Here is a 16181-nt window from a genome sequence, read left to right as displayed (position 1 = left end):
GTGTTAAAATTCTTCATGATTCTGTCTCTAGTGTTCCACTGGCTATATCCACATTAAAATAACCAGGATCATATAAAATTGGCACAAAAGATGTAAGATTGTGTTCTCTAGGATTTTCTAAATATCTTAAATAATTTCAGTAGTATGATAGTGCAATTTAACTTACTATTAATTTCTAATGGAAAAAATTTAATTGAAACAGAAAAAAATCCAGAAGAACAGAGAATGAGCAGTTGTATCACCTCACAGAAGCAGGGCTGTGTTCAGTCAGGGCCACCAACAGTTTCAGAGCATACAGTGGTACGGGGTCTGGAGCCATCAGAACGTGCTCATACCTGAAAGGGAAGGGGGAAAGGAGTAGCAAAAGTGAAAAAAGTCAAGACGTGTTAAGAAGTTGATATTAAAAAATACATTATTTCCCATTTCCAAAATTTATAATAACCACAATGGAAATGTAATGCTATTTAGAACTATACGAAGCAATAAACAGGACTTACTTAGAAACACCATTTTAAAAGCAGCAGATTAACTTTAAAAGAAGCGTTAATAAAAGAACACAATTTTCTAGAGAGAGAGACACAATTATAAAATATGTATCAACATACGTTTAAAAAACATATTAATATAATTTGTATTTATAAAATGCATACTATATATTTATAAAACATGCATTTTGACTATATGAATATGATTTAGTAATTAATCTACATTCTATATTTCATATATAAATATCTAATCTTCAAGTGACTAGTAGAAACTGAACCTCAAAATATTAGGCAAAAGATTTACTAGGTGCTCAGTAAGAACATCAACCAACTTATATATGATTAAATGTTATATTTTGTTTACGTAATGATTTTTCTCAAAATAGTTTACTTACAGAACAATCACATTGTGCTTTATGATTTCTTTCAAATTTTTGAAAAAACAAACAAACAAACAAAACATTGCTTTAACGACAACATACTTCCATTATCCAAGTAATATGGAACAGAAGAAGAAAAAATACTTTAAAGCAATGTTTATCAAGAGCTATAGCAGTGAAAATAAAACTACATGAAAAACATCTATGAAAAAATTCAAAATATCACCTTATGGAAATATTGGCAAAGGAAAACAGGTTGCTGAAAACCAAAAGAGACCTTGCTGTTGCTGCTAACATTCCAGTAATGCTCACTCAACAAATAAGTTTATTTTTATTTTATTTAAATCAAAATGTATCTGAAGGGCAATAGAGATACAATGATAAAAGAGAGAGAGATGTAAGCACAAAAGCCCCAGACTTTGCCATGTCAAAACACCATCTTTTATTTACAAATAGTGCTGTTCTAAACATGTGGAAGTAATAGAATTGGAAGCATAAATCTCTTCCTTTGTAAAAGAAAAACCATAAAGAATTAATCAAGTACAAATGAAGAGATGATTTGTAGGAAAATGTGGTAGGTTATCATGTTTTGTGCAACAAAATGTTTCCACTACATTTTTTTTATTCTGTGTTCTGAAGGAGGGAGCAGAATCAAGCAAATCAAGAATTTTACTTCACATCTTGAGATCTCTAGTGCTGCCTGAACTGAGGAATCTAGATCACTTCCCACCACCCAGGTGTTGGCACGTACCCTACTGAGCGCCAGTTCTTCACTGGAAGAAAGATGCCCCTCTCCTCAAGCACCACACCTCAGCACCCCAATTTACACAAGAGGGAAATCAAGCAGGAGATGAGGTATTTTGCAGCCCAGTCTCTGATCTGGGCAACTCTAAGAAAATGAGGGTGATGCACACCAGCTGTCCATTCTTCATCCTTCCCAGGGACTAACATTCCCACAAAAGCACATAGCCTATGGGCAATGTGTCATAGCTACTATGTACTAGCTTAAATCTGCTGCCATAGAGTTGCAAAGCACACCAGAGAATCTACACAATTAACTAACTGGCTTCATCTCTTCAGTGATTGAAGTATCTCCTTTGCAAATAACAGATTCCAGTTCTTTAAAAAAATTATTTCTCATTGGTGATTAAAAAGTCCCTTTCTTCATAAAAGAAGAAAAGACTATATATCAGTAGACACTGGTCCTGGAAGCCCTTCATGCAAGCAATACATATTCCTACCAAATATAATGAACTACTTGCATTTACTACAATGAACCCAGATGTCCCTCCCTTCCATACTCAACAGTTCTTAAAAAGTAGAATCAAAAGGGGTTGAAATATCCACTCCACACACACAGACTGCCCATGTGTGTCTGCTCTCCTTTTGTGACTGTCCACCAGCTGAGTCACACCCTGACCCATCCTTTATCCAACAACAGAAAGACTGAACAACACCAGCAAACACCTCTTCAGCCTCCAAATACAAGCTACTTGTCTCTTTCTATCTCAGAGTTTCAAAAGCTCTTCTTCTTGGGACAGAGCTTTACATTACCTTTATGACTAGGTTACACTGAATCTTAAACCTCCCTTCTCTTTAGATTTAGGCCAGACCCCTTTGAATTCAGATTAAGCTTTTTTTGAGAACTGTAGAGAGCATATGAGGATTCATTCCTACTTCCATCAATATGTTCTTATCCATACTTAGAACATTGCTGAACAAAACTTACCTTTCATGTCTTTTTTTGACATCCAAATCAGCCATGTTAGGCTTTTCTTAGTTTATTTTAAAATCTTCTCCAGATTGCATTTTTAGGCTTCCAAGTAAAAACTGAGTTCGACTTTACTGTAGAAAATCCTCCACCCCTCCTCTGCTTTTGGTTTCCTCTCTGCCTTCTTGCACTGATTATTTACTTGCCACAGGTGAACATATTTACTAGTGATGGGCTCAAACCACAGGTTCAAGTAACGTATTAAATATGCAGAAACTAGTTAACTCTTTCTGAATCACTAGAAGATTTAGATACTGCTTTACTGAAGAAAATTATCTGACAGCTTTTAATAATGCATATACTCTATTTTAAAAATAATATTTCCAGTTTCCATTTTAATTCATATTGATAAATTCTGTATCTCCCGGGGAAAAAAAATAAAGTGAATAAAGGTGTGAAAAAAGCTTCACTATAGAGCTCTAAGATTTCTTTCCCATTCTCACAGAGAAAAGATTATACATCTTGCATTGACAGAACTGCAAACTGTAAGAACATCAGTCAATTAGCAAGTGACAGTCTCATTTTTGAGGAAGGCACTGTGCTTCCGACCATAGTCCAGCATCCATTCCTCCACCCTCTACCACTTACATAATGTAGGGGTCGGAAACAATTTTCTCACTCAGGGAAGCTAAATATTTACAATTATTAACTTCTGAGATCCACATATTAAAATATACTATAACATTATTAGAATAATATAAAAGATAAATAATGACTCATCACTACTGTACTCATCTTGCATCCATGCTTTCCTTTCTTCTACTCACAGATGTTATCACCTCACAGTATGCATGTGCATAACATGGAGAGCTGCCTTTAAGCTCACCTGCAAGTAATTTTGAACTAACAGGCCTCATTTGACCATAAACCATACAAATGAAGTTCGAGGCCACATCTGATACACAGGCTGTAGTTTCATTTAGTCTGCTGTACGGGTTTTTCTGCTGCCTCGGGCAGCAGAAAAGGCCAGAAATTTAGAAGTGATGACCCCTGAGTGGATCATGGGGGACTAATTAATTCCGTATTATTCCTTTTTTAATAGTCATATGCCATTCCATATGATTTCAGATCATCTTACATGAGGGCACAATATCCAAACTAGACAAAAAGATGTTGCTGCTAGAATGTTCTAACTTTATTAGTAGAAGATGAGCATTTAAATCACAGCCTAAAAGCCAGGAGAAACTTGTTTTTCTCCAAGAGCAGCCAGAGGCACAGCATAAGAAATAACTGTGGCACAAAAATTCCATTTGTCTTGTATATGACAAAGTACTAAATAAACCTGGAAGAGAGATACTGGGCAAAGAATTCTGGCAACAGTTAATTGCTATTCCTCTTTTCATTTTGCTATTTTAACACAAAACAGGTAGTTAAAACATATACTCTGTCATAACAGATTGAGTATCAAGTTATTCCCCATTGCAGGAGTAATGTACTTACTGAGGCAGCAATGAATCTCTAATGAGAGACAGAAGCTTGCTGTTTGAGTGGCGGCTCTCCTCTTTCTCCTCAGCCATGACCTCGTGGCTTAAAAGCAGCGATGTGGTTTCTGAGATCAACCGCAAGCTGAAGAGTCTCCATTCCACTTGAAAATAAAGGTGCCAAGAATGTGACCACACCGAAGTCTAATTAAAACAAAATGTGGAATTCACGGAAACTGTACTTGATGTGGCCATATACTTACCATTCTGACTGTTGACCAAAGAAACTAGCGGTGGGAGGATACAGTCTTCAACCTAAACCCGAGAATTAGAAAGATCTGGCTTAGATTACTCATAGGGGAAAAATAGAACAGAGACACATTATCATCCCTGTTTATTCCACTGCTAGAGATCTTAACCAAAGAGATGAATAACCATGGAAATTAATCCATAATCACACTTATAAAGCTGCCAAGTTCACTTTTCTCTGGTAAGCTGTCACGGAGTTACAGATAGTAATGTACTTTTACATAGAAAACAACAGTAATTCTGGCATAATTCATTGAGAATGAATTTTAATTTAAAATACAGAATTCAGGGCAGATGTAAGATATTAAGAAAGAAGCGTATTAGAATATCTATTAATCCTGATGCTTTAATCCATAAACTAATCTTCGAATAGAGTTCAGATTAAACATCCTTCTAAAATAAACCTGCATAGAACTAAAATACCTCAGGAAAGATGTACTTCTTCTAATATCAAGAGAGTCTTGAAAAAATTTAAACTTATTCCATTCTGGTAATGCACAGCCTTCAATTAAAATTTAAATTTACAGTTTTAAGATTGGAAATATGAAAAAAAAATAATCTGGTCAACTCTTTATTGTCCATGAGTGCGTTGTTACAGATTAATTCTCTGCCACAGGACTAGTCAGCTTAGTTCCATCTGAAATCAACTTATGGGAAACTAGGCCATAACTCAGTTTTTTATATATAATTTTACAAAAATAGTGTATTATTAGAATTCTCTAGAAGAGAATGAATTACTAAGTCTTAAATCATTGGTAAAATATGATTATTCACACAGGACATGCTTTGGTTTTTAGGGAGAAGACTGATGGACAGCCCTGCAATTTTTAAGTATGCATCAGGGATACAGAGCTTTTCCTTGGATTTATTTATACAAATAAAATTACTGTGTAGGTTCTCACTATACCATGGACAAGATTTGTTGTAACAAGACTGCCTTATAATTACTTGTAATTCTTTAATTCCTTCTAATTCGTTATAATTTCTTTTAGTGATTAATACTAGATTTCTCTAGATTTATGCAGCTACTATCAAGAAATATCAGTAGAAGCTGAAAGTATACATGAAAAGAGGTTACTAAATGAAGTTAGTCTCTAGTCACCAATAACTACAATTAACAACAATTTCATTGCTTGTTGGTGGTCTCTCATAAATGAATCTCTGACATTAAGGGATTCATTTTGTCTACCTTTTCTCACTTCTAAATAAAACTACCAAAAGATGCCCTTGTTACATACTTTCAATAAAAGAGGTAAAGGACTCTGCTTGAGCTATGGAAGTTGAACTATTCTTACATGTGTGAATAGCCTTTACATCTCTGACTTTTGTAACACTTCACAATTTTGAAATATTTCATGGTATTTTCAGTTAATATTGCAACAAGATAAACAAAAATACTACATTGCACTCCAAAAACTCCATCAGTGCAGGTTTCTAAACTGCTCTACAAATGGCAATTTATCAGTTATACCTGTGAGGTACTTAAGGTCTTTTATTCCAAGAAAAACCCCAAACCAATTCAACCTATTGCAACACTTCTCAAAGTAAGAGGCACATTTAAGTGGTAAAGGTGAGAGAAGAGGCAAACAAGTATCTCCCTACTGTCTGAAGGAATGTAGGGACTCAGAATGTTATAAATCATTCAGCAGTAGCATTGACTCAGACCGATACCAATTAAGATGGCAGTATGCATCAGTATGATGCAACTTCAATTTCTAAAACTTCAAATCTTTTTTCACTTTCATCTAGTGTTAACAGTAGTCTTTCCACATTAGTAAATGTATTGAAGCCAGTCATAAGTCTTTCTAAGATAAATGTATTTTAAACTGTCATTGTCATTCTTTAGGTCTTAAAGAATTGCTATAGGTTTTTCTGACCTTTTTCTAACACGAACTTCAGATTTGGCAAACTGTTTAGAATTGAATTCTCCACCGCAGGTGTTTGACTCATGTCAGTTTGGTGTGAGGAGACCAACTAAATGAAACACTAATCCTATGGAAAATTGTTTTGTGATGCAAGAGCATATCAGAAGGCACATGCTGAAGGGAGAAGCAAGTATTAAATTGCACATGAACCTTAAATCAGGTACTTCCTAACTCTGCAACCCTCATCTTCTCTCCACGCCATTTGGGTCACTGTTTTTTAATAATGTGTACATGAATTTGTAAACAAGATATGAACTAAACAAGTAATTAGGGAGGAGAAATATGCTGATGTGTAATTGTACATAAAGTATTTTTTAATAAATTCACCAGTGAACTGCACAAGTTTTGTAAGTTTTGTATACAAAAGCATGTTATTAGAATTTTGGCATTTTCTAGAGGGCTTGAAAGAAATAGAAGAATACTCAAACAAGAATTCATTTTTTCTACTTTTAAATGACTGCTGACATCTACATGGAATCAAATCTCCATATATGCATGAAGGTAGTCAGATATTTTTCTTGTTTCATTCTTTATCACTAAGACTGGTTACATAAAAAAAGTGGAAAATATTATTCTTTAAGCCTAAACAGACTATATTATGATCATAACTTTATCTGGGTTTCTACCACCTCCTTAATCACCTGATATCTATTTCTTGATAAATCCCTATCTGCACAAAGCCACCATTGTATAATTCTGTAATGATGGCATTCAAAGCCTATGCTGCCACAACTGTGCTGTTATCAGTACGCAAAATAGCAATGAAATACTAGAAACTTCCATATACAGTACATTAACATCTCCCAGCTATAATACATATGTATAGAACCAAAGAAAAATGTAGCTCAGACCTGGTAATCCTATTTCTGACAATTGGAAAGGAGCAGAAAAGGAGTAGGAGAAATAGACCAAGCATAAAGTACAACCCTGGTTTCTAGTAAAGTAATCTTGAGTTAAGAAACTTCCTAAGCTGGTGTTGTATCTGTATTTTTGTATTTAATGATGCTTACTAGCCTCTTCTCCCATATAGTAGTCCAACCCTACCCTAAACGTATTTATACTTTTAGCACGTGAAATTCCTACAGCACTGAATTCCACACTTCAGTTATGCCTTATGTAAAGGCACTTCCTTGATACTAATTTACTCTAATTTTATGAAAACCATTAACAATTATTTCCAATTCATCTTTCCCATGCCATTCATAATTTTATATTCTCAATTCTTTTGTTTCCGAGCTGAAGTTCGTATCTACTTAGTCACTCCTCGCATCGTTGAGCTGTACTTTTTCTTGTTAAGCTTCATTCCCTTGGAGTGTGAATGACCACAACTGCATTCAGTATTCAAGGCCTGAGGGCAGTGTAGACTCACCATGGCATACTGATGTTTTCTGCTTTTTTGTCTAATCTTTTACCAGTCATTTCTAATAATATAGTTGTCTTTCTGATTCCTGCTGAGTATAAAGCTATCATTTTCACAAAAAAACGATGCTAAAAGATCTCCAGAACAGTTACAAGTAGTTTAGAGCATGACACTGCATATGTATAGTTGGAATGATGTTCCTCCTGTGCGTCGTTTGACATTTATTAGTATTGAATTGCCTGTCATTTTCCTGTCCTTTAACTCAATATCTTGAAATCTTATGCAACTCTTCTGCCAGTTTTAATTTTCACCAGTGTGAATAATTTAGTGTCATCATTCAGTTCTGTCACCTCATTCATTCTCTTTTCTGGATTAGTTATCACTAGTACACATTGCAAGACAGATCTGTGTAAGGCACCATTTTTAATATACCTTAATTTTTAAAATCTGATCTCTATTCTCTACTTAGTAAATTTTAACTAGTTATAAGAAGTTAATCTGTCAGAGGGCAAGAGGGAGGGGCCACTGATGGATTTGAAGAATCTTTGGTGCATGACTTTGTCAAGAACCTTTGAAAAGCCAAGCACAGTATGCAGAACCAGAACATCTGTCTCTACAATGTTCATGGATTTCTGCAAGGAAAACTCTACCAGTGAGGTCTGATCACCCAGCAAAAACTGTACTCACTTTTCTACATTATTTAATTATTTACAAAAAACAGATCTTTTGAAAACAAGGCACAATTTTTATAGAAATTCTTCTGCAAGGCTGTATTTTACTTCAACCCTCGAAAGAGAAATAGAGACAAGCCACAGTATCACAGTAGTTAGGTATTCGCCAATTACTAGGAGGCTTGAAAGAGAAAACTATAATTTCAGTCCTTCTTTGCTTGTCTCCACTGGTCAGGAGATGTCAGACACAAGACCTGCACCCTAAATATATGTTCCTGCTTTGTTAAAAATGAAGAAACATTGCCTCGGCTTTACTTACCCTTACCAAACAAAATCCAAGCTCCACAAGTACCCACTAAAAAAGCAGTTATAACACTGCAAGGGCTCACAGTGGAAGGATCCAATACACTAAAATCTGTATTTAGCAGGAGTTACCCCCTAAGAATGATGACAGAGAACTAAACTTCCATTCACTTGTGCTAGTCAGCAAGGATGAATTCAACTATTCAACATATACATGCAACCATCATGTATTAATGAACTAGCATACAAACAAACTTATTTGCTACCCCCGACAACTTTAGCTATGTTTATATGGATAGCTTAACCTTCTTCTCAAGGCCACAGAACTTACGTCAGTATGGTTAACATGATCAACCTAAAAAAATCTCTACCTTGATTAAAACTGAGTTTCAGAGCTCTTCAAATCAGTGCTTAAGGCCAAAGTCTTGACATTTGGTATTAAACTGGGTAGACAGAAAAAGTAAGAGGCTTAAAGCCTGGTCCAGTAGCATTTGTGAACCATGCTGTTCTCAAGTGAAAAAACAGATTCAGGAATTAAACTTACATAAAGAAACTACTCTATCCATTCCATGTAGCTATTATATCTAAACTTGCAAGTGACTAAGCCCATTACTTTACTTCCAGAGATTTTTCTAAAGGTATCTGGTTCCTTTCAGTGTGCATACGTTTGACTCTACAACTACTGACAAATATCTCTTCCATATCCACTTTTCAAAGCAGAGCATTCCAAATCAAAGACCATCAGCTCCCAAACCCCTTTTTTATAGTCACATGTAAGATCCCCAACCTCCAACATCACCTTGACATTCATCCTCATTAAAATTCCACATTCAAAGTTATTGCTGAAAGTGACCATCAAATTAAGACCCTGCTGCCTTCAAATTTCTTAAAGCATTTGCTGGAGGCACAGCATGCTCCTCAGTGTTTTAATATTGGCAGTAATCTCTCAGAAAGTAATAGAGAAAATAATCTAATGCATGTTAGAATGAATTGGGGAGAAGGATGACATTTCTGTAATTTTTTTTGGAAAAGTCTTCACAACTTCAGAATCTTCATTGAGGTTTTTTTTTGCTTCTGGGAAGAGACAGCACTCACTGACTGACTCAATATGTCTATTAGTATAGAACTGGTTTCACAAAGATATCTCATGTCATGGGGATTAGCTTAATGATCAGAAAGCTACGTGGGGTGTAGAATTTCAATTTACTTGAAAAGGGAAAGTGATTGAAGAAATGTTGAACAATAGGTCTTATACATATAGTCACATCTTACACTGACAAAATTAAGGTGTCAGTGGTTAGATCAGAACAGCCTTTGGATGAAGAACATCACTGATGCTGAATCAAGAAAAGACTAAGATGAGAAGAAAAATGCACTTGTAGAAGTTTCTAGCCCTTTTGTTGTCATCTTTGGTGAAAATAATAGCTCTCATACTGTCAAACAGATTTCCGTGTCATACTGCTTTTCCCTTGACTTCCCATCAAGAAACTCATGTTCAGGACGCTTTTATTTCAGTCTGATTTTTAAAACTATGTTTTAAAACCTTGAGGAGGAGAATTGCTACTTAAAACTTTTGCCTCAACTAGGAAAGAACTTGCATGCTTTGGGTAAAAGATCATCTGTGCAGTATACAGATCATTTTTGGGAACTGCCTGCCATCATGAACCTTAGCACTGCTCAAAGTGCTCTGTATTAGCATATGTCCTTTTTTTTCAGGCAAATAAATATACCTAACAGAGAAAAGAAAAATGCAAAGGATACAGTCAGCACAGAATTATTGCAGCTAATTATATCTAAACCTTATATATATATATATTTCCATTTAAGGTATATGGCGGTAACAGGCAGTTGGACCTGTGTCAGTTTAAGACACTGGGGTTTATATTCCACTCAAGCCTATAGAAACTCGTCCTGATGGCCTTCATCATCGTATTTGCAGACTTGAAAATCTACAGGTTTGTCAAAACTTGCTGAGTAACGCTTACTGTTAGCTTTTACTTTGTATCTTGTAAAAAGCACACAGTTGCATGCAAAATTAAACTACTACTCACTACTGGCTTTTGTTTGAGCACTTTCAATTAATTTCCCTTAACTTTTTCATACTTAGCAATATATAATACAATCGGTGCCCATGGAAATGAATCTCCTCAATAACCAACTTCAGGTTGATGACAATCAGAAATTTGATAATAAAAAAATCAATTAATTCAATTTTCCTTGTTCGAGGTACAAATATAAAGGTAAATAAAACATGAACCAAAACCCAGAATAAGCAATTATTTACTTCTCAAAGTGGAAAAGAACCTGAAATGTTGCTCTTAAATTCCTATTAACTTACATAATTTCCATTGCAGCTAAAATAAAAACAGAACTGAACTGAAAATCTTAGTGGTTCCGCTTGATTAATACAGGCTCACTTTTTACTAAATTCATTAAACTTTATTAGAAATGCATTTAATTTCTGATTAGAAACTTCAAAGCAATGTCACAGTTGTAATGGAAAAAATGTATCCTCTCAAGAAGGTTTTGGCATTCCCCACGCCCCCTCCATTAAATGCTGTTTGTAACCAACTTTGCCTAAATGAGCAACCCAGGCTTCAGAGACCAGCCTACGATACACATTTCTCCCCAGTAAGAGAATTTCCTGTTAACCAGTGTTATACTTAAATATCGATCTGGAAGGTTGAACATGTCTTGCTTCAACTTTCTAAAAAAGCACCAAGTTCTGCTGGGTGCTGACATTTATATTCATAGATTCTAGTCATGCTCAGCGAGCAGCAATTAGAAGATATCCCTTGAGTAACAGCAATTCTAAAAATATTCTGTATGCATCACAGAAGATGAAGTACCACTTTCCGCTAAAGTAATGTATGCTGTACATTCAAGTATAATTAGCACACTAGACTTCGTAAATAGTATTAAACTAATTACTGTTTGTACCACTAGTGGCAGATGTGGTTAGAAATTATTAATTAGAGTGGACAATTTCTTGAAATTAACATACCAAATACAAGGCAATTTCTCCACTTTATTTTGTGTGTGAATGGCTATTTGCAGAGTGTCAGGAGGTCTCTTTTATAATTAGGAAGAACTGTTACTTACGAAAATGAGCAAGTGAAGTAATAGATTTTATTTTCTAAAAAATAAAAATTTAAAAAAAAATAAAAAATCACTTTCAGATGGATTTTAAAGAAACACCTAAAACTTTCAACATATCTGAAGATGTAAACTATTTCCCAGAATTTTAGATACTTGAATAAAACTCAACTACTGGTAGCCTGGGGCTGCTTAAAAGAGAGTGGGATAGTCAATCCCTGGCTTCAGTATAATGTTCTGCTGAATTTGGGGATAGGAGCAAGGGAGAAAGGGTTGTGAAGGGGAGCTGTCTCCTTGGTGCTATTTTTTCAGGGGAAAAACCCAAGGTCATTAAAGTTTAAACAGCTGGGGGAATTTTTATTTAATGTGCTGATACAAGGTGTTGCAATTTCAGTAAATGTTGGTGGACCTCCCTAAAAAATGGAACATATTTCTGTCAATATAAGACTCGCTGATAACACACAAAATTAAAACAATTATTTTTTAAAACTGAGGTGATTCTAGAATGATACAGTCATAATACAATGACTTACAGGTTGACAGGCATGTAAGGAAATACCAATAGCTATACGCCTACATTCGTATTTCTTTTCTAGAATATCATTTGCCATATTAAAGTGATTTGAACTGTTTAGTTCCCTACTATTTTCCTTCTGACTATTAATTGGTTAGATTTTTGTGCATAAGGACCATTTTCTTGAATAGTACTCTTTTGTGAGCACTAGTGAAAATAAACATTAAATTATTTTAATTCCTATTTATATTTTTTATTTTAATATTTTCACTTACTAAGGTTTTACCATCTAAATACTCAACTATCACACACACCAAATAAGATCCAACTTCTAAAAACAATTTCTAAGACCACCCATTCTTATCTAGCACAATCCCTAAGATCACTCATTCTTACGAATTTATCAATTTGCCAATTCCTTTCGTGATTTAAGTCCTATATTGTATGTGCCCTTAACCTAATTCCAATACAAACATATACATTTCAGTTCAAATTAAATGGTCACCCCAGCATGTATGATGGTTTATACTTTTGGTAGGAATTCAGGCACAATAATGCACTTGTACAGGTTACAATGATTTGTCAATCACTGATTCAAACATTCCAGCCTACTGATTTAGTGACCACTATTTCACAACATAACCTCTCTGGTTTCAGCTAGTTTAGCTCCAAGTAAATCATTTAACAAAAGACTTCAAAGAAAACAAATCGTTAGTGATGTAGGAAGTTTATATTATGTGGGTTTGGTAATTGTAATGCAATTTTTCGTCAGCAACCTGTTGAACAAAAACCCCACCATAACTCCTATAAACTAGTACTCTTGACGATGATCTCATCAGAAAGAGTATTGATGGAATGGGATTGTCAGCCCTCACAGGTGGTCTTTCCAAGCTACATTAAAAGCATAACGACAAATGAAGTGGTAAAATTTTAACTAATATACAGCAACACACTTGCTCGGAGGCTGAAGAAAGACTTACAGAATCAAGTGTTATATTCACATGAAAATCATCTTAAGAACTGTTATTTCTAAACTCTAAGCCTTTCTCTTTCTCCTTGTAACTTTTCAACTAAATACAGTAAACAGAGCCTAAATGCATTGCTGCTTCTTTGAAAATTAAATATCTCTATAAACAATAAGGAATTTTCCTGTCAAATAGAACCACAATACATTTTAAGCCATCATTGAAACAGTTTATGAAACTTTAAAACATTCTATTATCAATGGAATTAGGCCAATTAGCCTGCAATTATTTAATTTGTTGCCAGACTTACGGTCAAGCGATAGATTGTCAACAAGACAGGATGCTGTGTTATTGCTTCAAAGGTTGATAAAGTAGTCTTAATCAATTCTTCTGATGCAGCTTGCCCTATTAGTAAAAATCATTGTATTTCTTTGTAAAATGCAACAGTTATAATGCCTGCTTATAACATTACAGCAATAACATAGGTTAACCTTACCTATTGCTCCATCCAAGTTTGTTTCTCCTGAATCTATTGATTTGATAAAATTCTACAGAAGAAGAGGCATGTATATTAAAACACTTTAGAAAGAAAAGCTAAGGAGCATAATCACTGAATAATTACCACATGACATTCTTTAAGGGACTGTGCAAATACAAAATGTTAATGTACCTACATCACAAAACACTGTCATAATAATTAAGATATTAAGGACTGAAAGCATTAATGATCAAGCTGTTACAATGTAATTTTGCAAGACTGTAATGCCGCTGGATACTTACTTCGAGTACAGTAAGGACTATTACTCTGACTAGTGTCAGGAGTGATAACATTTTCAGCTAAATAGACTGTAATTAAATACCTTTATTGTTAACGGAAAACTGTAATTTCTTAGAAGACTTTGAACTACCTCGCATATGACTATGTTAAAATAACTCATGAAGAAGACAAAGACCCTCCAGGAAACGCAATTTTCGTTTAGTTGTACCATGTTTTTGATCTCCATGCACACCACACACACTAGAGACACAGTTATACATTGGAGAACATACAAAAATGCATAATCTCCTATTAAAAATCACTGAAATCAGTCACCATTTTTTGTCATTGTACCTTAAATATCTTTGTCATTATATCTTAAATTGGCCTAAGTGTCCACATGGGCTATCTTTTTCTCAGTATGTATGAAACATTTAAAGGATTCTTCTCTAAGGGAAAACACACTTAGAAACTAAGTAAATACTTCATAATTTAAATGTGTCTCATAAAAATCAACTGCTTCTGTTAAAAAAGTTATTTTGTCTTCCTGATCATTTGAAGAAAATTACTAGTCATTATCTAATTAACTTGTTTTGGAAGAGAGTAAATGACTTGGTTTGCTCATTTCTGACAGTTTCACACCTAATCATAGTCTTATGACCAATGTGGAAAAATCTATATAGGTGGTACAAAAATTGTTCTGGCTACTAATGCTTATTTCCTTAATTTTATATTAGAAGCACAAGAAGAAGATGTATTTATACCAAAAAAACCCCATCTGGATGTTTTTAAGCAATGGAGAGGAATGGTGCGTGTGTTCTGCTATAGGAGAGTCTGTGCCCTGTGCACCCGACTGGGAGTCTACTATTAGCTGTGCCTTTGGAGCAGAGCATGTCCTGTGTATTTCTGTTTGCAGCTGAAAACATGAAAGGGAGACTGTCCCAACTCCCTCTCAATTTCTTTGGACAACACTACTGAAAATTACAGTGATGATGGAAATAACTTCAAAGCAGCAAAAAAAAAAAAAATCTCAATGAACAACAGTTACAGGAAAATAACTATTCTTTTTCTTCCAGATACCAAGCACACATGTTTCTGCTCCTACTCATTTCTTACTGTTAAGAGTAAGAAAAGTCTTAGAGGCCTCAATTATAGCACAGTACTTCGAAAACATACAAGTGGATGATCAAATGTCCCATTATAGATGTCAGTGGGAATGTTGTGAAACACAAAATTCCAGAGTAGACTGTTACCTGGTAAAATGGACAGTTACTCTTCCAGAAGTAATTACATTAGCCATATCATAACACCATTATGTAAAATGGATTCAAATTTTATATTGTCTGACTATATACAAAGTTTTGTAGTTCTCTCTCCAATTTATAAACTTAATTTAAATTTGTTACATTAAAATAATTTCCAAAATTTTATGCATATGTTGGTTTTCTAAACTACTTTTAACTTAGATGGTTATACTCACAAGTAAGGTCCCATAATTGAAAAGAAATTCCTCTGTGACTATCTGGGGACGAAATACCTATTTGAATATAGCAAAAGTTGAAAAAATTACATTAAATACACATATTACGACCAGAAAAAGTAAAATATGTTTTCACAGTGATGATAAAAAAAGAGGACAAAATACGTGTTTGTTTCTATCATTAGAGTTGTCTTACAAGGTACAAAAATAAGGCTTACATCTTTAATGCTGCTACATAGCCAGAATACTCATCAACTTAACTCCACATTAATAAAAAGTCTATTTTATCCATTCTGACCATGATCAGCAAAAATTAGATTCTGGGAAACTGCAAGAGTTTGTCCATTGTTTAACAATTTTTTGGGAAAAAAAAAATTCTACCTGGGATGTCACAAGATGAAGCACTACAGACATCATAGGAAGGCACATCTTCAGCTGTTTGGCCTGAACTGTTGATGGGTGTTTACGTCCAGAGACATTAGTTAAGGCAGCAAGAATGTCACCTACAGAAAAGAAGATTTCAGACTGATCTAACATAATGGGTTTACTAAACAACAACAATGACACATAAAACATCTCTGTTCCAGTATCCTCTGCTCAATCCTGTCTTCTCCCTCCTGCCAAAAGTAGTATTCATGTGACTGCACGATATATCAGGCTGATCCAGCACTTTTCTTTCCTAGCTCCTTCCTAGCCACGGCAATTTCCTGCTCTGGCTACAGGGACAGGCATGCAAATGTGACC

General features: G+C 34.6%; 1 protein-coding gene across 6 annotated transcripts in view; it reads right to left on the bottom strand.

Moving 5' to 3' along the window:
* The window catches only part of ULK4 (unc-51 like kinase 4), a 241692-nt gene that overhangs the window by 142247 nt on the left and 83264 nt on the right, over positions 1-16181 (bottom strand). For 5 of the 6 annotated variants that reach the window (XR_011737700.1, XM_065831136.2, XM_065831135.2 and 2 more), the window contains 7 exons: positions 15819-15940; positions 15438-15494; positions 13697-13748; positions 13511-13605; positions 4321-4372; positions 4077-4221; positions 243-335 (listed from right to left, as the gene is read on the bottom strand). Coding sequence is in view for 5 of the 6 variants with exons in the window: in XM_065831136.2 (XP_065687208.1) it covers positions 243-335; positions 4077-4221; positions 4321-4372; positions 13511-13605; positions 13697-13748; positions 15438-15494; positions 15819-15940 (616 nt within the window). In the remaining variant the exon portion in view is untranslated. The remainder of the gene's footprint in view (positions 1-242; positions 336-4076; positions 4222-4320; positions 4373-13510; positions 13606-13696; positions 13749-15437; positions 15495-15818; positions 15941-16181) is intronic. The other variant, XM_071804862.1, reaches the window with a different exon arrangement.

The sequence above is a fragment of the Patagioenas fasciata genome, chromosome 2 (genome assembly GCF_037038585.1).
Source record: "Patagioenas fasciata isolate bPatFas1 chromosome 2, bPatFas1.hap1, whole genome shotgun sequence".
NCBI lineage: Eukaryota > Metazoa > Chordata > Aves > Columbiformes > Columbidae > Patagioenas > Patagioenas fasciata.
Note: the sequence above shows the minus strand (reverse complement) of the source record. Positions and strands in the feature narration are given on the sequence as shown.